The following is a 24,467-nucleotide window of genomic DNA, read 5'->3' on the forward strand; positions in this document are numbered from 1 at the left end:
AGTCTTGTTTATTCATCCGTGAGATTCAGATAATCCTTCAAGGTTAGTTGTGAGGATTAAATAAGAAAATATGTGTAAAATTTTACAAATGACAAACATTAGGTTAGTGTGAGATTTTTTTTTTAATTATCATCTCATCTCTGTTGGACATGGACCCTTGAAAGTTCTTGTTCATGTACATGGTGACTTGAGTTTTTATAACTTGCTGTGTAGAGAAGAACAGTATTGTATATTTGTAATTAAAGGGATGTAAAACCCAAATGCACCAATAAAAAATTAAAATAAAAACATTTTAGAAGGACAGTGAAATGTGGAGGGCAAAATATTTAGAGCTAAAAGGGTTATTAGAGATTAACTCTTCTCATGTGGACATATTGATATGGCCAGCTTTCCAGAAAGTATGATTTTAATGCATTTGTAGAAATTCAGTTTTGGAAGAGAAAGTGAGGGAAGTATGGGGAGAAAAGACTATGTTTGTAATTGTCTTTGAAAATATTTACATTGATCCAGCATGGTGACACATACCTGTAATCCATGTTACTGAAGAGGCTGAAGCTGGTAGATCTCTTGAGCTCAGGTGTTCTGAGCTGTAGTGGTGGAGCCAATGAGGTGTTCCCACTAAGTTTAGCTTCAATATGGTGAACCCCTGAGACTGGGGTGGATGGATGGGGAACTGGTGAACTGGCCCAGGTTGGGGTAGGTGCAGTATTCTGTGCCTGTCCACTGTGATTTTAGGCCTATGAGTGGCTACTGTTCAAACAGCTTAGGTAATATAGGGAGACCTAGTCTTCCAAAACAAAAAATACATTGGCTAATTTTCACCCTTGGTTAAGTTTTTTAACTTTCTTAGTGCATAATTCTACTAGATCAGGGGAAACTTGATTAAAAAAAATTTTAGTTTCTCAAAAATAAAACATTGTGTTCTACAGTTTGCTAGTTGAAGGCTAAGTTATTATAAACACAGAATCATTGGAGTTTTATTATTTGAGTGACACCGGGCATTTTCTCAGGTTATCATTTGAGTGGGTATTGATTCTTATTGGCTTCACTGACCTTGCTGTGTGTGTTAAGCAGTGATGAAGCCAAAGGCATTGCTGCCAAGGTGACTTAAAGCCTTTTCCTGTTGATGTTGGGTTTTAGGTGTTCTGGGGAAGACCATTTGACAAACCAAGGCATTGACCTGTCTCCTTGGGGTTTGTGGCAGAACCACGTTGCCCTAGCCTGCATGATGATCATCTTCCTTACCATTGCCTACCTGAAACTGTTTTTTCTGAAGAAGTTTTCATAAAACATTTTGTCAGATATGATGTGATTCAGTCTCACAAAACATTTTTAATTATTGTAAAATATTCATTATTTGAGCTTTTGTTGTTGAAGAATTACTCCCAGGTAAATTGGATTTAATTTTACTGTGATTAACTACTATGTCTACGCAGCTCATGATCACTATCAAGCTGTTGTAGAAATTAGGTTTGCAAAATACTAATATCCAAAAGAAACAGCAACATAAGCTAATGATATTGTATATACTTCTCAGTTTATACTCAGTAAGTTCATAGAAAAGACACTATGTGTAACTCATTGATCTGGCACTGATTATTAAACGAAAAGTAATAAGTATTTACACTACTGTAATATGAACTCTGAAATGTCTTGGGGCATTGGGTTGTATATTTTGGACTTATCATGACAGTGGACCAAAATTACTGCTCTTTAATAAACTTATTAAACAAGAATTTCCTTGATTTTTTTTCTGGAGCAATAACATCTAAAGAATCTGTATGAAAGAAGTTGCATTGTGGAAAGAAATTGGGATCAATAGTAGAAGAATGAAGATTCTCGCTCTACTACTTATTAGTTGTGTGAATGACCTGTAATCAAGCATTTATTAAACACCTGTTATAAGTCTGGCATTGTGCCAGGTGCTGTGGATACAAAGATAACATTGTGTTCAATGAATTTAAATTCTATTGAGTGGGGAGGTGAGGGGGAGGGAACAGTATGTGCACATGGGAATAGATGTAAGATAAAAGTATGTTTTCAGGTGGGGAGACACCAGCAACTGGGGAGACATAGCCTCCTGAGGGAGGTGGTGTTTGTGCCTAGAAGGATAAAGTTAGGGATTCTAAAAGGTGAGGAGGAAGAAGTGTATTTCAGATTTGAGGGATGGCTAGTAATTAGGCTAGTAATTTAGTAATGTGTGAGATCACAAAACCAGTTTGGCTAAACTGTGGAGTATGTGAAGAGAAATAGTACTGTTATATGCTGTTGTATACAACCATGTCAGGACCTCAGTTAGGTGTAAAATGAAGGGAGTGAGACTAGTTTAGTGGGTCTCAACTTTCCTGAGAACATTATCAAAGAGTTTTTGGCCTCGTTATGGTATTAATTGTACTATTAGTATCAGTTAACTAAAAAATTTTATAACAAAAGGTTGCAGTGTATTCATTAATGCTTTTGAGTGGATTTATTTTATTAATCAGGACTATATATATATATATATATGTATATTTTAAAGGCATTCAGTTTACAAAAGGAAATGTTTCTATATATTCTGAATCTTTAATGAGCAGATCCTTTACCACAACTGTGGGGTCCACAAATTGGAGAAGCGCTACCTAGATGATGAAAATCTGTTACTTCTAGCTGTGGAAACTTGAATTTCAAATAAGACCTTAAGGTCCCATCTAGTCTTAAGGATTTGATGATCCTGAGATACTCTATGTGTCCTGTCATTCCCTCCACCCCAACTATTGTCCAACCTCTATCTTTTCCTTTCATACTAGTCTCTCAGTAGTCATTGTCAGAAGAAACTGAGAAATCATGAAATCATAAAATTTCAGAGTTAAAAAGGCTCTCAGAAACCATCTTGGTTCTAGGTCAATCAAAAAAGGTTTCCCTTTCCAATATAAGATTGAGAGCTGGGAAGGACCTCAGTGCCATCTCTGTTCTTACCCAGATCATTGACATACATGTTACAAAGTACAGGTTCCTACTTTTGAAATGATGACTTTGGTCAGCAAAAAGATGGAGGACTAAACATTTTCCCTGATACCCACAACCTTTCATATCTCTCCAAAATAGAAATTATGAGCCCAAAATAGAGCAGCTTAAACTGTATCCAGGGTCTAGGACAGAGGTTCCCAAACTTATTTGATCTGCTGCTCCCTTTAAAAAAAAAAATACTCAGCATCTTCCTAGAAATCTACTTTCTTTAACCCTTTAACTTTTAAAAAAAAATCTGTCCTTTAAAAAATATAGAGTATTTCTTTTTTAAAATGATGCATCTTAAATTTAATAATAATTATAAATTTGTAGGTTTTTTGCTGCATTGAAATTTTGATGATGCGATATTGAGTCATGTAACTGTATAGTATCATATTGTAAACAAGTAATTACAAGCACATATTCCTGACAGTGCATGCTGGACTTCCTGACAGTGTGTGACATACTTGCCTGCCAACACTTGCTTGTTAAGACCTGTCAGCAGACTTGACCACTACTTGGTTATAACTTATATTTTGTGTGTTTATTTGGGAAATAATGTAATCACTACCACTTTAACTCTGTTACACAATAGATGAAACATGTATGAATAGTTTTTCAAAATTTTCTTCTCTTATGCTTCTGTTGCCCCCTTATTCTTCTTCAATGCCCCCTCCAATTGAGACTGAGGATACTACTGCTCCCCCCCCGATCATTCCGTGCCCCCAAGGGGTATTGCCTACTTTGGGAACATATGGGGACATCCAGAATCTAAAAGAAGTTAAAAAAAAAAACCCTGAATTTGGATGCCTACTGATCCTGAGCTTACTCAGCACCCTTCTCCCATCTCCCACACTACTGGCAGTGAGGTTGCACTAGCAGGCTCAAGGACATGACAGGCATATAATAACCCACCCCCACAACCAAGTCCTTCCATCTTTCCAGTGCCATGGAATAACTCTAGTTGTGGAAGTTTACTTAGGCCATGACACCCATGGAGGCTGCAGCCCTTCAGGAGCAAATGCCTGCTGGGAACTATAACCCCAGAGTCTTGCAGTACTGGTGCTGACTCAAAAATTTTAAACAAAATCCTATCACACAAACTACAGTGATTTAGCCAAGAAATCATGATGACCAAGTGGAATAAATATCAATAATACAAGAATGTCTCAACATTAGGAAAATAACAATCGTATTAAAAATGAAAACATCTGAAACAAGTTATCTTGACAGATGCAGAAAAGTCTGACAAAGTACAACACTTTTATGCTAAAAACCGTACAAGTAGAGGCATAGAGATATCTTTTAAAAAATATAAAAAGCTTTCCAATAAGATCAGGGGTGAAACAAGGATGTCCATTATCACCATTATTCAATATGGTACTGGAAACGTTAGCTTTAGCAAGGAGAAAAAGAAATTAAACGTATTAGAATAGGCAAAGAAGAAATAAAGCTATTTGCAGATGGCAGATATGATGATATACTTAGAGAATCAAGTAAAAAACTACTTGACATAATAAACAATTTTAGCAGAGTTGCAGGCTATAAAATAAACCTACATAAATCATCAGCGTTACTATATATTACTAACAAAGCCTAACAGCAGGAGATAGAGAAATTCCATGTAAAGTTACTGTACACATTATAAAGTATTTAGGAGTCTACCTGCCAAAACAAACCTAGGAACTATATGAACACAATTACAAAACACTTTTCACACAAAACGTCAGATCTAAATAATTGGAAAAATATCAGTTGCTCATGGGTAGGCTGAGCTAATATAATAAAAATGACAATTCTACCTAAATTAATTTACTTATTCAGTTCCATACCAAACTACCAAAAAAAATAGAGCTAGAAAAAAGTAAGATGCATTGGAAAAACAAAAGATCCAGAATAATCAAGGGAACTAATGAAAAGAAATGCTAGGGAAGGTGGCCTAGCCATACCAGATCTTAAATTGTATTAGAAAGCAGCAATCATCAAAACTACTTGGTACTGGCCAAGAAATAAGAGTGGTGGATCAATGAAATAGGTTAGGTACACAAGACACAGTAGTCAATGACTATAATAATCTACCGTTTAATGAACCCAAAGACCCCAGCTTCTGGGATAAGAACTCACTATTTGATAAGAACTACTGGGAAAACTGGAAAAGAGTATGGCAGAGACTAGGCAAAATCTTACACCATATACCAAAATAAAGTCAAAATGGGTCCACGATTTAGATATAAAGGCTGATACTATAAGGAAACTAGGAGAGCAAGCAATACTTTACCTGTCAGGTTTATGGAGAACAGAAGAATTTATGACCAAACAGGAGATAGAGAACATTATGAAACGCAAAATGGATAATTTTGATTATATTAAATTGAAAAGTTTTTGCACAAAGCCAATGCAACCAAGATTAGGAGGGAAGCAGAAAACTGGGAAAGAATTTTTACAAACAGTGTCTCAGATAAGGGCCTCATCTGTGAAATATATAGAGAACTAAGTCAAATTTATAAGAACACAAGTTATCCCCCAATTGATAAATGATCAAAGGATATGAACAGGCAGTTCTCAGATGAAGAAATTAAAGCAATCTATAGTGGTATGAAAAAATGCTCTAAATCACTATTAATTAGAGAAATGCAAATCAAAATGACTTTGAGGTACCAAATCACACATCAGAATGGCCAACATGACAAAACAGGAAAATGATAAATGTTGGAGAAGATGTGGGAAAATTGGAACACTAATGCATTGCTGGTGGAGTTATGAACTGATCCAACCCCAAAGGGCTATAAAATTGTGCATGCCCTTTGACCCCACAATACCACTTCTGGGTCTGTATCCCAAGGAGATAATAAAAATGGGAAAAGGACCCACATGTACAAAACTATTTATAGCAACTCTTTCTGTTGTGGCAAAGAATTGGAAATTGAGGGGATGTCCATCAATTGGGGAATGACCGAACATCTTGTAGTATATGAATGTAATGGAATACTATTGTGCTATAAGAAATGTTGAGCAAGCAGACTTCAGAAAAACATGGAAATACTTGTATGGACTGATGCTGAGCAAAGTGAGCAGAACCAGGAGAATGTCAGTAACAGCCACATTGTGCGATGACTAACCTTGACAGACTTAGCTCTTCTCAACAATGCAAGGATCTAAGACATCTCCGAAGGTCTCATGATGGAAAAATGCTGTCCACCTCCAGAGAAAGAACTATGGAGTCTGAATGCCGATTGAAGCATACTATTTGCTCTTTTTTTCTCCTTCTGTTTTGTTTCTTCTTTCTTATGGTTCCTCCTGTTGGTTCTAATTCTTCTTTACAACATGACTAATGGAAGAATACATATAATAGGAATGTAAATGTAGAGCCTATATCAGATTGCACACCGTCTTGGGGGGAGAGAGAAAATTTAAAACTCAAAAGCTTATGGCAGTGAATGTTGCAAACTAAAAATCAATTTTTAAAAATTAAAAAAATATAAAAAGCATTTCTCTCAAATGTAAAGCAAGCATCATATTTAATATGGATATACTAGAACCTTTTCTAGTAGAGAAGTGAAGCAAGGATACCTTCTCTCCCCGCTGTTTAATATAATTCTGGAAATGCTAGCAATAAGATAAGAGAACGAAAGGAAAGGAATAAAGATAGTTAAAGAGGAGATGAAGCTACCTCTGTTAGGGAATGATAATGATTATTTTCGCAGAAAATCCAAGGGAATCAGCAGAGATGCTAATTGAGACAATAGTCTCAGAAAAGTTGCAGGCTACAAAATGAACAAAATCGATAGCCTTTCTACATGATAACAGAACACAAGAAGCACTAAGAGAGAAAGCCCATTCTAAACAATTCCAAAATCCATGAGATATCTGGGGATCAACTTTCCAAAGCATGCTAAAGAATTAAATAACACGTTAAAGAAATAAAGATTTGCTTAAATAGCTGAAGAAATATTCAGTGTTAATGACCATTCTGATATAATCAAAATGACAATACTGACTACCTAAATTAGTTTACACTTCTGATGCTATACTAATCAAATTCCCAAGAGGATATTTTATAAAACTTGATAAAATAAGAATAAAATTTATTTGGAAAAACAAGATCTGGAATATCACGGGAAATGATGAAAAAGAAATGGATAAAGGGGGAATAACACTGTAGACCTCAAGCTATATTATAAAGTAGCATTCATCAGAACCATCTGATATTAGCTGAAGAATACAAAGAGAGATTCTTAGAACAGACTAGACAGATGATGGGATTCAGAAATACTAGAATCCAATAACCCAGTGTTTGATACAGTGGAAAACATAAATTACCTAAAGAAAAACTCCTTGTTTGATTAAAACTGCTGGAAAAAACTGGAAAGCAATGTGGTGGAAAATAGATTTAGACCAACATCTTATGTCATATTCCACAATACATTCTAAATGAAGGAGACCTTAATATTAAAAAATTAGGAAAGAAACATATGCCTCTTACATTTGTGGTTAGCATATGTAGTCTTAATCAAATTAGTTACAAAAAAATAAAATAGATAATTTTGATTATATGAAGTTGAAAAGCTTCTGCACAAACATTAATATTGTAGAATAAAAAAGGAAATGGTCTAATGGAGCAAAAAATCTATCAAATTTCTGGTAAAGGTTTGGTATCTAAGATATATAAACAATGAAGGAATATACATAAAACAAATAGCCATTCCCAAGTAGATAAATAGTCAAAGGATGGGAATAGATAGTTCTCAAGAGAACTGCAAAGTATTTACAAACATATGAAAAAATGTTTCAAGCTGTTAATAATTAGAAAAATGCAAATAAAACAATCCTGAGGTTTCACCTTACACCCTAGAAATTGTCAAATTTCAAAAATGCAGCAGTGTGGGAGGAATTGTGGAAGAATCAACCTATTAATACATTGTTGGTGAAGCTATGTAATATTATAATCATTTTTGGAAGCAATTTGGAATTATGCAAATAAAGTGACTAAAATATACATACACTTTGAACTAGAGACTCTGTTACTGAGTTATACCTCCAAGGAAGCCATCAATAGGAGAAAAATACACTTCTTTTTTTATGGTAATTTTTATTTATTTTTTTCTTTTCAACATTTACTTCCACAAGATTTTGAGTTCCAAGTTTTCACCCCATCTCGCTCTTCCCCCACCCCAAGAGGGCATGCATTCTAAATACCCCTTTCCCTAGGCTGCCTTCCCTTCTATCTCTCCCCCCCTTCTCTTATCCCCTTCCCCTTCAATTTTCCGGTAGGGCAGGATGGATTTCTGGACCCCATTTCCTGTATTTCTTATTTCCCAGTCGCATGTGAAAACATTGTTTTTAAACATGTGTTTTTAAAACTTTGGGTTCCAAATTTTCTCCCTTCCTCCCTCCCCACCCACCCTTATTGATAAGGCAAGCAACTAAATATAAGTTATATATGTGCAGTTATGCAAAACACTTCCATAGCAGACATGCTGTGAAAAACTAACTCTATTTCCTTTAATCCTATCCCACCCACCCATTTATTCTATTCTTTCTTTTGACCCTGTCCCTCCTTAGAAGTATTTGCTTCTGATTACTCCCTTTCCCAATCTGCCCTCCTCTCTATCATCTGCCTACTCTCTTGTCCCCTTCCCCCCCTATTTTCCTGTAGGGTAAGACAGATTTCCACACCCAATTGAACGTGTATGTTATTCCTTCCTTAAGTCAAATCCTATGAGAATAAGATTCGCTCATTCCCTCTCACCTTCCCCCGTTTCCCCTCCACTGTAAGAGCCTTTTCTGTTTTTTTTTTTTTGTGGGATAATTTACCCTGTTCTACCTCTCCCTTTCTCCTCCTAGTATATTCCTCTCTCACCCCTTAATTTTATTCTCCAGATATGACCCCTTCATTTTCAACTCACCCTGTGCCCTCTATTTATCTATCTATATGTATATACATATAATTTTTTCCCCTCCAACTACCCTAATACTGACAAAGGTCTCATGAGTTACAAATATCATCTTTCCATGCAGGAATGTAAACAGTTCAACCTTAATAAGTCTCTTATGATTTTCTCTTTCCTGTTTACCTCTTCAATGTTCCACTCGAGTCTTGTATTTGAAAATCAAATTTTCTATTCAACTCTGGTCTTTTCATCAAGAATGCTTGAAAGTCCTCTATTTCACTGAATGACCATTTTTTCCCCTGCAGGATTATACTCAGTTTTGCTGGGTAGGTGATTCTTGGTTGTAATCCTATCTCCTTTGCTCTGTGGAATATTACATTCCATGCCCTGTGGTCCCTTAATGTAGAAGCTGCTAAATCTTGTGTTATCCTGATTGTGTTTCCACAATACTTGAATTGTTTCTTTCTGGCTACTTGTAATATTTTCTCCTTGACCTGGGAACTCTGGAATTTGGCTACAATATTCCTAGGAGTTTTCCTTTGGGGATCTCTTTCAGGAGGAGATCAGTGGATTCTCTCAATTTCTATTTTGCCCTCTGGTTCTAAAATATCAGGACAGTTTTCCTTGATAATTTCTTGAAAGATGATGTCTAGGCTCTTTTTTTGATGATGGCTTTCAGATGTCCAATAATTTTTAAATTCTCTCTCCTGGATCTATTTTCCAGGTCAGTTGTTTTTCCAATGAGATATTTCACATTGGTTTCTAATTTTTCATTCTTTTGGATTTGTTTTATATTATCTTGATTTCTCATTAAATCACTGGCTTCAAATTGCTGTATTCTAATTTTCAAGGAAGTATTTTCTTCAGTAATCTTTTGAACTTTCTTTTCCATTTGGCCAATTTTGCTTTTTAGGGCATTCTTCTCCTCATTGGCTTTTTGGACCCCTTTTACCATTTGGGTTAGGCTATTTTTTAAGGTGTTATTTTCTTCAGTATTTTTTTGGGTCTCCTTTAGCAAGCTGTTGACTTGTTTTTCATGATTTTTTTGCATCACTCTCAGTTTTTCCTCTACTTCTTTTACTTGCTTCTCACAATCCCTTTTGAGCTCTTCTAAGGCCTGGAACTGATTCATATTTTTCTTGGAGGCTTCGGATGTAGGAGCTTTGGCTTCGTTGTCTTCTTCTGGTTGTATGTTTTGATCTTCTTTGTCACCAAAGTAAGATAATATAGTCTCTTTTTGCGCTGCTTACTCATGATCCCGGCCAATTACTTGAGTTAACTCTTTGTTAAGGTAAAAGTCTGCTTCCAATGTGAAGATTGTACAAACCCTCAAGCTTCGGGGGTTTGTATAGCTGTTTTCAGAGGTACTTCTAGGGACCTGTAAATTTTTGGTTCTTCCAAGGTGGTATGATAAGGGGCGAGGTGTTTTCTCTCCACAGCCACAACAAGCTCCACCACACCAGCGTTCCTTCTTGCCCCAGGACCACCCCTCAGAACTGTGACCCAGATCCAAGAGATTCCTGCCTCAGCACTGGCAAAGAGATCCCTGCAATCCCCCTCTGATCAGCAACTCGATTCCCCCCTCAGTCTGTGGGCCGAAAGCTCAGGAAAAAGCCGCGGGCCGCGCTGGAGACTTGTGGCTGAGACCTAGCTCCTCTTTCACCACAGTCACAGACTTTTCCCACTGATCTTCTAAAGTTGTCTTTGGCGTTCGTGGTTTGAGAAGTCTGGAAACCGCCACAGTTGCCTGCCATTCAGTCCTCTGAGGCCTGCTCCAGGGTCGCTGCAGCCTGTGTGCCCACACCGAACTGTGCTCCTCTCCCCACCTGGCGCAATATACCTTTCGGATCAACCATCCAGGCTGTCTTTGGCTGGAAATTTGTTTCACTCTGTCTTTTTGTGGGTTCTGCTGCTTTAGAATTTGTTTAGAGCCATTTTTTTAGGTATTTGGAGGGCTTTGGGAGAGAGCTCAAGACCGAAAAACATACTTCAATATATTTATAGCAACATTTTTTGTGATAGCTAAGATCTGGAAACAAAATCAATGGCCATTGGCCAATGACTAAACAAATTGTGGTTTATTGTCAGTCAGTTGTTCAGTCATGTCTGTCTCTTCGTGACCCCATGGATCACAGCATGCCAGCCTCTTTTATCCTCCACCATCTCTCAAAGCCTGTACAAGTTCATGTTCGTTGTTCCATGACACTATCTATCCATCTCATTCTCTGCTGCCCCCTTTCTCCTTTTGCCTTCAATTTTTCCCAACATTAGGATCTTTCCCAATGAGTCCCATCTTTTCATATGGCCAAAGTATTTAAGCTTCAGCTTCAGTATTTGACCTTCCAGTGAATAGCCTGAATTAATTTTTTTAAGTACTGACTGATTTGATCTCCTTGCTGTCAGAAGTCTTCTCCAGCACCACAATTTGAAAGCATTGATTCTGAAGCTCTCAGCTTTCCTTGTAGTCCAAATCTCACAGCCATACATTGCTACTGGAAAAGCCATAGCTTTGACCGTGTGGACCTTTGTCAGCAATGTGATGTCTCTGCTTTTCAGTATGTTCTCCAGATTTGCCATGGCTTTCCTTCCAAAGAGCAAGCATCTTTTAATTTCATGGCTGCAGTTACCATCTGCAGTGATCTTTGAGCCCACAAATAAAAAATCTGACACTGCTTCCATTTTTTCTCCCTCTATTTGTTATGTGCTATGTGACTGTAATGGAATATTATTTGCTGTAAGAAATGATGTGTGTGATGAATACAGAGAAACATGGAAAGATCTATGTGAACTGATGTAGAATGAAGTAAGCAGAGCCATGTAAACAATATACTCGGTGATTAAATATCAAGCAAGACTTGAATGAAGAGAGATGAGAAGACATCTCCAACCTGGAGATGGAGGTGGAGGGCCACACATGTTAACACACTGATCATATCTTTCAGATTTTTTCAATGTATCAATCAGTTGGGCTGGGACTTTTTTTCTCTCTAAGAAGATACTGTTTGTCATATAGGACAGCTCTCTGGGAGGGGAAGGGATAATTGGGATACCCACGATGATGTGTGAAACAGAAAATACTAATAAAAACTTTTTTTTAAAAAAATGATGCCTTTGTTTTCTCATGTTAGACTATAACAGCTGCCAAGCTCAGTGTGACTTGTGCCCCCGAAAGAAAATGCCTTAGGAATAAATCAGTTATATTTAAAATTTTCTCTCATAAGCTTTGTAGAGCCTCTGAGAAAAATTGCTTTTAAATGGGCACAACAACCTGCTGGACGGGGAAGGAATTTTTCTTGCGGTTGCCTTGATGCCAGAGATGGCTCGCTAGTGTACCCACCAGAAGGCTAGTCCAGTAGTCTAATCAGGAGGTGATGAGGACCTGCACCAGAGTGGTGACAGAGAAAAGGGAGTGTATTTGAGGAATGCTGAAAAGGTAAAATTAGTGGGCTTTGGCAGCATTGGATATGGAGAGTGAGAGATGTTGACACTTAGGTTGTAAGCCTGGAGTAGTTTGGAAGAGGGGAGGGCATAGGGAGAAAGACAATGAATTCAGTTTTTGGATTTGATGATTTTTGGGGGGAGGGGGGCTAGGCAATGGGGTTAAGTGACTTGCCCAGGGTCACACAGCTAGTGTCAAGTGTCTGGGGCCAGATTTGAACTCAGGTCCTCCTGACTCCAGGGCAGGTGCTCTATCCATGGCGCCACCTAGCTGCCCCTGAACTTGATGATTTTAAGATGTCTACTGTACATCCATTTTGAGATGTCTGAAAGGGAGTTGGAGATGTAAGTCTAGATGTCAGGAGAGATGTTTGGACTAGATAGGTAGATCTGAGAATCATCGGTATGGAGATGATAATTAAATCCATGAGAGCTGATAAGATCACCAAATGAAACATATTGAGGGAGAATAGAAGAATACATGGGACATGTATAGTGGGTTTTGTTAGTAGGTGTGATATGGATGAGGAACAGTCGGGTAAGAGGCGAATAAGTAGATTTGAGAATTGTCAACATAGACATGGTAATTAAATCCATGGGAGCTGAGATCACCAAGTGAAATAGTATAGAGGAAGATTCTTTTGTGAAGGCAAAATAGGCCATCTTTTGCGTCAATTCTTACCTAGCCTTTAATCACTGGCTGGTGTTGCCTTAAACTGAGACCTAGGAAAGGCCCTAGCTTAAACAGGTCAAGGTCTCCCACTACATTCAAGGCCACCACTAATCGTCTTGACCTGTCTTGGGTTCTGATGACTCAGGAGAAGAAAGTGAGGCTGGTGACTTCGCACAGCTCTGCCTCACTTAAATCCAATTGACTTGCAAGTCATGACATCACCTTCCTGATGTCATGGTCCTTTTCCAGAATGAAGAACAAACCACACACAACAACCTATGATCTGTTATGGTTTCATTTTGAAATCACCTTCTGATGTCATTGGTTCTCTTTGAGATTGCAGAATAAACAACAACAGTATAGACAACGAAAAAGGCCCAGGACAGAACCTTGTAAGACATCTACGGTTAGTGGGTGTGATCTAGAAGAGGTTCCAGCAAAGGAGAGAGGAGTGGTCAGATAGGTAGGTCAAGAACCAGGAGAGGGAATGTTCCCAAAAACCCAGAGGAGAGAGTACTAAGGAGGACAGTCATTGGTGTCAAAAGCTACAGAGAGTTCTACAAAAGAGCTCCATAGCACTGGGAAGAGGCCATTACATTTGGCAACTGAGAGATCTTTAGTAACTATGGAGAGAGCAGTTCAGGTGGAATGATAAGACTGGAAGCTGGGTCAGAAGGGGATAAGAAGAGAGTGGAGGCACCTATTATAGATGGCCTTTTCAAGGAGTTTCACTACAAAGGGCAGAAGGGATATAGTTGGAGGATCACGTGAAGTTTCTTCAGGATTAGGGAGACACGAGCATGTTTGCAAGCAGTAGGAAATGAGCCAGTAGACAAGGAGAGATTGAAGATCAGTGACAGAGTGGGCAATCTGCTGGAAGAGAAGGGATGGAATGGGATCACTAGCACAAGACTGGTTAGTCTTGGAAAAAAGTAAGACTATTTCATCATGTGAGTCAGGGATGGAGGAGGAGATGGTGGCAGAAGGCATCTGAGTGACAGATGAGGAAGAGGGAGCTTAATGTGAAAGGCCTCTTTTTTTTTTTTAAAGCAATTGGGGTTAAGTGACACAGGGTCACACAGCTAGTAAGTGTCAAGTGTTTGGTCTGAGGCCGGATTTGACCTCAGGTCCTCCTGACTTCAGGGCCGATGCTCTATCCACTGCATCACCTAGCTGCCCCTAGGCCTCCATTTTTTTTGGCAAGATATCAGACAAAGTTCTCAGCTGATAGTGGGGGTATAAGGGAGTCATGGGAAATTTGAGGAAGGATGAAAAGGTTTGGAGAGTGGGATGGTGAGCTGCTAAGGCAGGTATGGCCTAACAACAGCAAGGGCCCAGCTGATGTTGTATAACACATCTGTAGTGAATCCAGTTAGAATGGTTGCGTGTTTTTCTGTATCTTCATTCAGTAGCCTGTGTGTAGGCATGAAAGTGACAAATGGTGGGAGTGAGCCAAGGCTGAAGCTTGACTAGACATAGTTGGTGATATAAAGGTCCTAAGGATTCAACAGAGGACAGTGTAGAGTTGAACTGATTCACAAGGGATCAAGATGGGGAGGAGAGAGAATGGCTAATTGCAAGGGAGATGGCCTGAGAGGTCAAGGGATTGGAGGTCATAGTGTGGAAAAAGAGTAGGATATTTGTACGGCTTCGGTTTCCACATCTATAAAACCAGAAGGTTGGAGTAGATGATTTTTAAAGATGATTGAAAGTCTTTTCCAGCTCTAAATCTTGTTATCGTTCTCATCCTATCCTTCGGTGAAAAACAGGATTTTCTTTGTTGAGCCCTCCCTATTGGAATAGCTGTTGTTTTTTTTTTTTTTTAACTCAACCTGTGATTTCACTGGTATAAGCAACTCCTAGTGAGGAAGGTCCCTTAACCAAATGAGATAAAAATGAGATGATGTAGTACAATATTTTGCCATCCATAAAACCCTGTGAAAATATTAATTATTATTACTAGCAATGCAGTTTGGTATCTTCTCTGCAACTTAGTCTTAGAGCTGTTTGGAGGCAGAGAGGGCGGGCCTGACATGTCCGGGGTCACATGGTCAGCATTGTGGAAGTGGGAGGATTGAGCCCATGTCTTCTTGACTGAGACCAGTTTTTTGTGCTGCATGAAACACTACTTACCACAACACCTACAGGCATAAGGAACCCAAGTTAGCCTCATACCTCTGGCCAGGGGTTAGACTGAGGGCTCCCTCTTACCTGTACTGCACAGCAGTTTTGTGGGAAACTTTGTAGTGAATCATTTGTATACTCCAGGGTCAGGGTTTTGTACAAAGCAGAGTAGCTATCTCATTACAGTCTACTGAAAGCTAACCCTAAACTCCTAATCAGAATTGTCTATAGGTGCAATTAGCTGCCTTGAAAGGAAGTGAGGTCCTCCTCACTGGGGTCACTAAGCAAAAGGTGGATGATCCCTTGATGGGTATGTTACAGAGAGAACTCATGTTTAGATGTTAGATTAGATGGCCTCTGAGACATTGACCTAACTCACATTTTGTGACATTGCACAGAGCAGAATTTCCTGGAGTTAAAAAAATAACGCATTTAATTTTTTGGTGGTTCTATTGTTTTCATCGCTACAGGTATCCCTTTAATATATGTAAAGAAGGCATTATCCTCTTCATTTTATAAATAGTGAGGCTAAGCAGATATATAAACATGCAAGAGTTAGAAAGTAATTCTGACATTTCACTGTCCTGCCCCTGTAAGTGAAAGGAGGTTTATGAGAAACGAGTATGAAAGAACTACTTACAAGGACCACTTCTAAGATTGGCTAGACCCTGCGGTGTGACTGCCTGAATTTCAGCAGCTCACTGCTTTCCTGTGTACACCATCACAAGTTTGGAGGAAAGCCCTCCATCTGCCAGACAGACAAGTATGGTCAGAATGAGGATCTGCTATGGGTTATGACAGGTGGGTGATCTGCTGCTGGGGAAGCGGAGCAGATGAGGGTGTAGGCTTCTGATCTGACAGGCAGCACAATCTCTAGCTTCCTGAAGAGATCTAAAAGTTTCCCCTCCCCCATCAGTACAGCGGTGTGGGAAACATGTAGAAGGAGGCATATGTTGCAAAACCTGATCAGTGTGAGAGTTGTTTTGTAGAAAAATGACCAATTAAAAAAACAAAACAAAACACTACCTCAAAAAACCATTAAAAAAAAAAAAAAAGGAATCCCTGTAAGCCCAGGGGCCAGTTGGAGCCCACAGCCTTAAATCTGGCTACTCCTGGTCCAGGAGTTTAATGTCTCAGGAATCTTTGCCAATATTTTGGGGTGGGGAGGGATTTTGATATGCTTTGGAAATCTTATCACTTTAATAACTGGAATCAGTGTACCACTAAGTACATCATTTGCTCCCAAAGTATTCTCTATTGCTGTATTGTAGTGTGGAAAATAGAAGAGAGATGGCTGAACACCAAGAGCAGAGTGCCAGGTTTGGAATTGGGAAGACATGGGTTCCTAGCTTAGTTACTTAACCTCTCTGGGTTTCAGGTCCTCATCTGTAGAAAGAGAAAGTTAGACTAGATGGTTTCTAAGCCCCTTACAACTTGAAATCTATGATCCTATGATTTATGATTATTAGAATATTGTGGTAATGAGTAAATAAACCAAGTTTTCTTCCTTTTGATAAAGACCACTCATACATGTGCTGTTATATGTAACATACAAATCTTTATTAAGAAGTAAAGTGCTCAGAGTTAGAAAATTATTAAAATTCTTGATCACTGTAGAAAACCTAAAACATGGAAGAGCTTCTGACTAAGGCTAGTGGAGGGTAAGGGATGGAAAGAAAAGGAGATGGAGGCAAGATTACATTCTTCAATGACTTAAGGAAGATGGCAACCGTTGTGAAGAAAAAAAAGACAGCTTTATGAAATCTTTACATTTAAAATAAAAATAACATAATAATACAGAGTATTATAAAAGACTACTACTGGCCATGATACTTTTTGGCACATGGTCAACACACATACATGGATATTCCATGAAATTTATTGCACTTCAAGATGAAGTTTGTTCCCAAGTAACACGTTATTCTACACACATACACACACACACACACACAAACGCATGTGCACACATGCACATACCCTAGTGATACAAATACACTGATTTCTTATTTAGTAAATAGGTTTTTTTGTGGCGATATAGCATATTGAGAAAAAAGTGTAACATTAGAAGGAAAACGTGCAAAAGTCAGGCTGAGGAAGTATTTTGAAGGAATGTGGCATATTTTTTCTAGAAACCAATCTAAGGGACATATTTGCTTATGTTTTCAATTAATGGATGACCAGCAGTAATTCTTGTAAATAACTTCCATCATCCAAAAACCCTAAATAATCTCGCCTTATCTATTTCCTTCAACTCTCGATGTCAGCGTCAAGCCCTGAAATTTCTTTCTTTTCCTCTTGTTGCTCAGTCATTTTCAGTCGTGTCTGACTTTTTTGACTCTGTTTGGAATGTTTTTGGCAAAGATATTGGAATGGTTTGCTATTTCCTTCTCCAGCTCATTTTACAAATGAAGAAACTGAGGCAAACAGGGTAAAGTGACTTGCTCAGGGTCACAAGCTAGTGAGTATCTAAGATCACATCTGAACTCAGGAAGATGAGTCTTCCTGACGCCAGGCCCAGCACTCATCCATTGCACCGTTAGCTTTGAGTAATTATAGAACTTTTCACCTCTCAGAATTTTTTTTTCTTCAGACAAATATACCATCTCTACTTCAGAATGTAAGGCTTCAAAATTTGGCAGCTGCAAATCCAAAATAAACCAATCTTTCAATGATGGTCTAAGTTTCAATACCAAAACTTCCTTTCCAGAAAGCTGGGTCATTCTGGTTATATGGTATCCTAATATTAACGTTTTAATCAAGTAATTCTTATACAATTTGAATCTTTTAGTACATACATTTAGTAAGTCAGCCCTGATTTCCCCATTTGGTTATATCTCAATTTGAGAAGCATAAAGATCTTTTTTCTTTCTCTTACCAATGTGTACAACAAAATTTAGTTTAATTCAATCTTATTCAAGGACTTTGGGTTACAGAGGCCACCCTGGGATCAATCTTTAACTTTATCTGTCCCTATGGATCCATTCAAACCAATGTTCATGTGACAGCTCTGCCATGTTTTTACTTCTATCTACAGGCTTAATAAACAATACAGAAGTGGACAGTGATTATAAATGTGAAATAAATGTGCTAATCAAGCAAAGAGATTCCAAGCAGGACTATTCACCCTTTGGCTTAAGAGGCCCTGTCTCTCTCATCCTTCATGTACATTTCATACTGGACACCCTGTTGAAACAAACACTTTTTAAAAAAAAATTAAAAGTAAAGCTAAGAACTAAGCTTGATGTGACATGAAGTGTTCAGATAAGGCTGAGCTGAAGTTAGGACTGCCATGTTCCCTCAACTATTCTGCAAATATGACATAATATTGACTTATTTTGGGTTTGGAAACAAAATCCTATTCTTTTTTTTTTCTTTAAAAGCATTATTGCTGCTGGCTTAAAAGGTTATGATGTGACATAGTAAAATTCACAACAGCAACCCAATACTGCTTTCAGTATTTTTCAATACTGAATTTTTCAATACAATTTTTCAAAAGAGATTCGGTCATTTACGTACTCAATAAAGAGAAAAAGAAACAAAAATCTTCCTTCATGTATGGGGAAAATCTATATACAATAAATTAAAGTGCAGTGGAAAAAAACCAATTGGTCAAAGGGACCACCAACATCAGACCTTGGTCAGGAGATATAAATAGTATATTCACTACTGCAATTCAGGATGTGTTGGCTTCTCATTAGAAAGGCACAGACTATCCATGGACACTGGCGCCTCCATTTCCTCCTCCACCTTCTATGCCTTCTGTAGACTGGGACGATGAAGGACGGGAACCCCTTGGACGTGGCTGGCCATTTGGCCCCACCGGAGTGCCTAAGCGCTGACTTATTTGGGAAGCTGCATCATCCGATTCCCAGCGTTCCAATTCTTCTCGGACTAGGCGCTCCATCTGCTCCCTGTGTATTTCATTATCGCGACCAAGTCTTTCATCCTAAGGGTGAAGAAAGAAACAAAGATGATGATAGAGGATGCAGAGCTTAGAAGTTATAGGAAAAATGAATGCCTTTCGAAATGTGGAAAAATGTGAATGGGTTTAGGGAATCTGGTAAGGAATAGGATTAATCTCACAGCACATCTGTAAAATGAGGGTGTTCAATTCCATAACCTTTAAGGTCCCTTCCAGCTCTAAATCTATGATCTCATGATCTTATGTCTACAACTCACATTCAGAAATATGAATTTATTTATATATGTTTAATTTATAATATAATTTATAAATATTTAATCAGGTTCAAAAGATACTGTGAAAGTCAAAAGTGAAAAATCACAAATTCTGATTTCTTCTATGCAAAAAAATTGGGCCCATTTATTAGAAATATTACCCAAATCATAGAGCAAAATTTTATAGCACTTTTGTGTGAAATTTGTTATTACACCTCTATATTGGTGGAAAAATAGATATTTTTTCTGTAAAAAAAAAAAAAAAGAGGGAGATTTCCATGGTTACTTTTCAAACCAAACTCTTTCCTTCATATACAAAGATGGTTCTACCCATTAACAAGGTGCACTGAGTCAGCCAGTTTGCTTCTCTAATAATGTGATGGGTTTGTGCTAATCCACTCATATGCTCACGCTGTTCTCTCTTTTGACCAACAGCACAAATCGGCAAGATAATGACGAGAACTAGGGGTGTAAGCTACAGCCCCAGAGCAGAACTAAATAAAATGATCAACTAGGACTTCTGTGCTTTGGGGAGGATGTCGTACTGTGTCAAGTATGACTCCCTGCTTCTCATCGTGAGCCAATGAAATATCCACTCTTGGCTTTATTCTTACATTATCTTGTGCTGCTCGAATTAGCAACTGGCCTGCATGATGCTATTGTACCAGGTACTATCACCATTAATATTGTAGACATTGCTGTTGAAGAAGTGTGATTAGTGTCACTCAATTTTTATTCTACTTCAGTTGCATCACAGAACCTCTTACCTCTGTCACTCCATCCAGCAGCCTTCCTAATACTTCTCGTCTTTTCAGTTTGGCCCTCTCCATGATTTCCAGCTTCACGATGACAGCATCAATTTTGGAGACAATGCTGCCAATGGAGTGTTCCATCCGGTCTACTCGTCTCACCAGTCTGCAGGAAACCAATGGTTACGAGAAGACACAGTCTCTACCTTCCCTCATTTTCTTTTTAGCCTAGCAAATTTTTTTTGGGGGGGGGGGGGAGAAGGGATGGAAAGGGCAGGCAAAATTGAAATGAAACAATGTAACAACCTGAAAAAAAGTACTTTATCAGATGGTTATTTCAATTACAAAGTCAAGGTGGTGATGAGAGGCAGTGTTTATAGTTAAGAGTGAGTCCAATAATGGATGGCTTTGGTTTGTCCCATTAAAATTCTCATTAATAAAAACTGAGCCAAACCAAACATGCTTACACTTGAAACTCTTCATAAGAAACTCCACTAGAGCTGCTCCCCCTCCTTCGAGAGCTGTGCCCACTGTCCTCGTCGTCGTCCTCTTCAGAATCATCCAGGTTCCGTGGGAAGCTGCGCATGCTCATGGGTCGGGGCAGAGAGCTATGATCCAGATCCAGATCCTCCTGCAGAACGGACAAACTACCGGTAAGAATGAGGAGGCTGGAGTGCCTCCTGGAAGCCAGGCACTGGAGATACAGAGAAAGGCAACGGCCCCTGCTTCCCAAGAGCTCGCCGTCTAATCGAGGAGACGATGTGCAAACAATCACGTACAGACAAGCTGTAGACAACATACATTGGAGGGAAGGTGGTACATTAAGAGGGATTGGGAAAGACTCATTGCAGAAGATGGGAATTTAGCTGGGACCCGAAGGAGTCTGGAAGATGGAGATGGCATAGGGGACAGTGAGTGAAAATGCCTAGAGCTGGGGGTTGGAGTGTCATGTGTCACATATGATGGACAGTCTCATGGTCGAGGAGTATATGGAGGGGAGTAAGGTATAAGAAGACTGGAAAGATAGGTTATTAAGAGATTTAGATTTCTTTCTTTTTTTAATTAAAGAGGTTTAGATTTCAAACAGAGGATTTTCTATTTGTTCCTAAACCCACTGGAGTTTATAGAACTGGGGGTAGAATGGGAGGTGTTGGTGACATGGTCACACCTGCACTTTAGGAAGATCACTGACAAATGAGTGGCGGATGCACTGGGCGCTGAGACCTGTGGCAGGAGAGCAACCGGCAGGTTGTTGTAACAGCCCAGGTGTGAAGTGACGGGGTCCTGCATCAGGGATACCGCAGGGTCAGGAGAGAAGGGGGTGTATGCGAGAGACACATGGAGGGGAGAAACACAGGATTTGACAAGAGTGAGGAGTTGATGACATCTAGGCTGCAAACCCAGGTGACTGGGAAGATGGTGTTGCCATCAACAGTAATATCAAACTCAGGAATGGAGGGGAATTTTGAGTGAAAGATAATGAGTTCAGTTTGGGCCACATTGGGCTTAAGATGTCTGGGAGACTTCCAGTTCAAGATGTCCAACAGGCAGTTGGAGATGCAATACTGAAGTTCAAAAGAAAGGTTGGGGCTGGATAAATAGGTCTGAGAATTATCTGCAAAGAGATGGTACCTGCATCTGTGGGAGTTGATGAGGTCACCAGATGAAAAAGTATACAGGGAAAAGAGAAGAGGGCCCAGGGCAGAGCCCTGGGGGACACCCACCATTAAGCAGGCACGACCTGGAGGAAGGTTCAGCCAAGGAGGAGCAGTCAGAGGGTGAAGGAGACTGAGAAGGTGTGGTCTGAGGAGAAGGAGAAAGAAGAGTCATGAAAACCTAGAGAGAAGAGAATTTCAAGGCGAAGGGCAGACTGGCTGTGTCAAAGGCTGCAGAGAGGTCAAAAGGATGAGGAGCAGGGGAAGGCCAGTAGATCCAGCAATTAAGAGATCATTTATCAGTAACTTTGGAGACAGCAGTTTCGGTTGGATGATTATGCTAGAAGTTAAACAGCAGAGAATTAAGAAGAGGGTGAGAGGAATGTAAGTGTAGCCACTGATTACAGACAACCTTGTCAAGGAATCTAGTCACAAAATGAGAGGAGAGATAGAGGGTGATGGCTGGTGGGGATGCATGATCAAGTGAGGGGTAATGGCTATTTGTGACGGTCTCTGTCTACTGAAGCTACTTGTCTACGGAAACTTTTCTTTTAAATGGAAAAGTAGGCTTCCCAAATCACCCACCTTAAGTGAGTTTCTCCCTAGGCTCAACTCACAGGCACTAAGAAAACATATCCCATTCAACATGCATTTATTATACACCTGCTATATATTCCAGGCACATGTGATGTAGACAGCAGAGACCTAGCCTCAGAGACAGGCTGGCCTCCATCACATATGGCTGACTGTGTGTGATCCTGGGCGAGTCACATAAAACCATAATCATAGAGCAAGTACAGTTCTGCATTTGTAAAGGGAGTTTCTTGGTGCAGAGTTCCCTACACTGATGAAATCAATGGTTTGTTTCTGTGCCTGAATTCTCCCCTTCCCTCCCTTCCAATGTTCCCAATGTGTTAGTTGTTAAAATGCAAAGACAAAAAAAAAAACCTCTCAAAGAATTTGCATGCTATCAAGGGAGAAAACAAAATTCTGCGATTTTATCAGCAAAGATATGCTCATTCACCAATACAAATAGCAACCCACAATAATGGCTAAGAAGTGAGTTGCTGTGGTTGAATGAATTTATCACTTAATGGCAAATCTTCTGGTGTGAGCATATCCAAATTCAGCCAGGCTGTTCCTTGGACAAAAGGACACCAAGGCTCTCATCGGGCTTATATTTGAAGGCTTTTGAATTTGTGCTGGCATAGTCTGAAAGAACTTAGGGTCACTTAAACACCACAATGAACTTACTGGAAGCTTAAATCACATATACTAATGTTAATCATAATTAAAAATAGAATTAGGAAGGTTAATCAACAGTGCATATGTAGACACAACACATATTCTATGGTCAAATGCAGAGAATGAGTAGATTTGCTGTAAAAACGCTATCAGAAGGAGTCCCTCTAAGTCGTTAGCCACACCGCCTCAAACTAGACATACCCTCTCTTTTTCTAAGTCATCTCTCATCTGCTGGTGTTCATGTTCAGTCAACTCTTGGTCACCGTCCTGATCGTATTTTGTGAATATTGCCTCAATCTCTGCATCTGTGTGCCCCTTCCTGAAAACAGAGAGAATATAGGTAAGAGGTCAGTGAGTTCAGTGGTCTGGCACACACAAGGAGAAGAGGTGAATTCCTTAAAGGAAGCCAGACATCTCTGTAGCAATCATTGCAGAAGACTCTTGTCCCTGTCTTGGTGCACATGCATTTAGACATCACCAACACCACCACAAAGCAAAGATTCAATATTGGCAATTACTGGGGCTTAGGAAGGAGGATTCTTACCCTTTCAGATCTTGGCGAAGTTCATCAAAGTTTAACTTGCCTCCACCTTGCTGCAGACTCTCTGAAATGTCATCCACGGTGTTTTTTTTAAGTTTCAGTTTTATCATAGCTTTATGACAGCCCTAAAAAAAAATGAGGCATAATTCATTTTATCCTGATTTGTCATTTTATTCACTTTCACCCCTACTAGTCCACAGAGTAGGTGGGCAAAGCAGGTAATGGAATGTTATTGCTCTGTAATGAGTAGTGAAAGGGTCAAATTCAGAGCAGACTGGGAGGACTTGTGTGATCTGATGCGTAGTGAAGGCAGCTGAACCAGGAGAACAATGTGAACCACAGAGGAATAAAGAAATGCAACTCTGAAAGTTTTAAGAATTTTGATCACTGCAAGGAGCCAGTATTCCAGAGGCCTGAGGATGACGCATGCTACATACCTCCACCCAGAGAAGTGAAGGACTCAAGAGGCAAATAAGACATTTTCTGACATGGGCAATTTGACAATTTGACAAGATGTCTTACTTGACTACGTCTTTGTTACAAGGGTTTTTTTTTTTTTCTTTATCTTCAATGGGGTTAGGAGGAAGGAGAATGTAAAAGTAAGAGAAGATAGGGATAGGAAAAACAAGGGGGAAATCACTGAAGCATTTCTTTAAAAAGTGCATGGAAGAGACCAAAAGAAAGGTCAGAAAGAAACACAAACAGGACATCTTTGAAATTTATATGTTGAATTTATTATATATTTAGAAAGCAAAAGTAAGTTGTATATAATATTCATAGTATAATGTAAAATCTCTTCTACACTGTACATAAAAATCACTATTTTCTTTGTTTTTTTGTTATGTTCAGAACAAGAAACCAACAAAAAAGAAAAAGTAAAGAAGAGATACACAGGAAGAGTTATATCAACTGATTCTAGGCAAAATAAACAGAAAAGGGAGAACAAAATATACAACTACTATAACAATTCACATAAAATGAGCATTCAAA

General features: G+C 39.0%; 2 protein-coding genes across 5 annotated transcripts in view; one reads left to right on the forward strand and one right to left on the reverse strand.

Moving 5' to 3' along the window:
- ABCG2 (ATP binding cassette subfamily G member 2 (Junior blood group)) overlaps positions 1-1,736 on the forward strand; it is a 74,395-nt gene extending 72,659 nt beyond the window's left edge. For all 4 annotated transcript variants that reach the window (XM_027853387.1, XM_027853386.1, XM_027853385.1 and 1 more), the window contains one exon: positions 1,141-1,736. In XM_027853387.1, coding sequence (XP_027709188.1) covers positions 1,141-1,288 — 148 coding nt within the window. In that variant the 3' untranslated portion in view covers positions 1,289-1,736. The remainder of the gene's footprint in view (positions 1-1,140) is intronic.
- Positions 1,737-17,557: 15,821 nt separating this feature from the next.
- Positions 17,558-24,467, reverse strand: part of PKD2 (polycystin 2, transient receptor potential cation channel) — a 52,171-nt gene continuing 45,261 nt past the window's right edge. Inside the window, exons 11-15 of the mRNA XM_027853421.1 lie at positions 23,481-23,602; positions 23,138-23,255; positions 20,504-20,667; positions 20,055-20,202; positions 17,558-19,057 (exon numbers count right to left, since the gene is read on the reverse strand). Coding sequence (XP_027709222.1) covers positions 18,821-19,057; positions 20,055-20,202; positions 20,504-20,667; positions 23,138-23,255; positions 23,481-23,602 — 789 coding nt within the window. The 3' untranslated portion in view covers positions 17,558-18,820. The remainder of the gene's footprint in view (positions 19,058-20,054; positions 20,203-20,503; positions 20,668-23,137; positions 23,256-23,480; positions 23,603-24,467) is intronic.

The sequence above is a fragment of the Vombatus ursinus genome, unplaced genomic scaffold, assembly GCF_900497805.2.
Source record: "Vombatus ursinus unplaced genomic scaffold, bare-nosed wombat genome assembly UNPS02009975.1, whole genome shotgun sequence".
Classification (NCBI taxonomy): Eukaryota; Metazoa; Chordata; class Mammalia; order Diprotodontia; family Vombatidae; genus Vombatus; species Vombatus ursinus.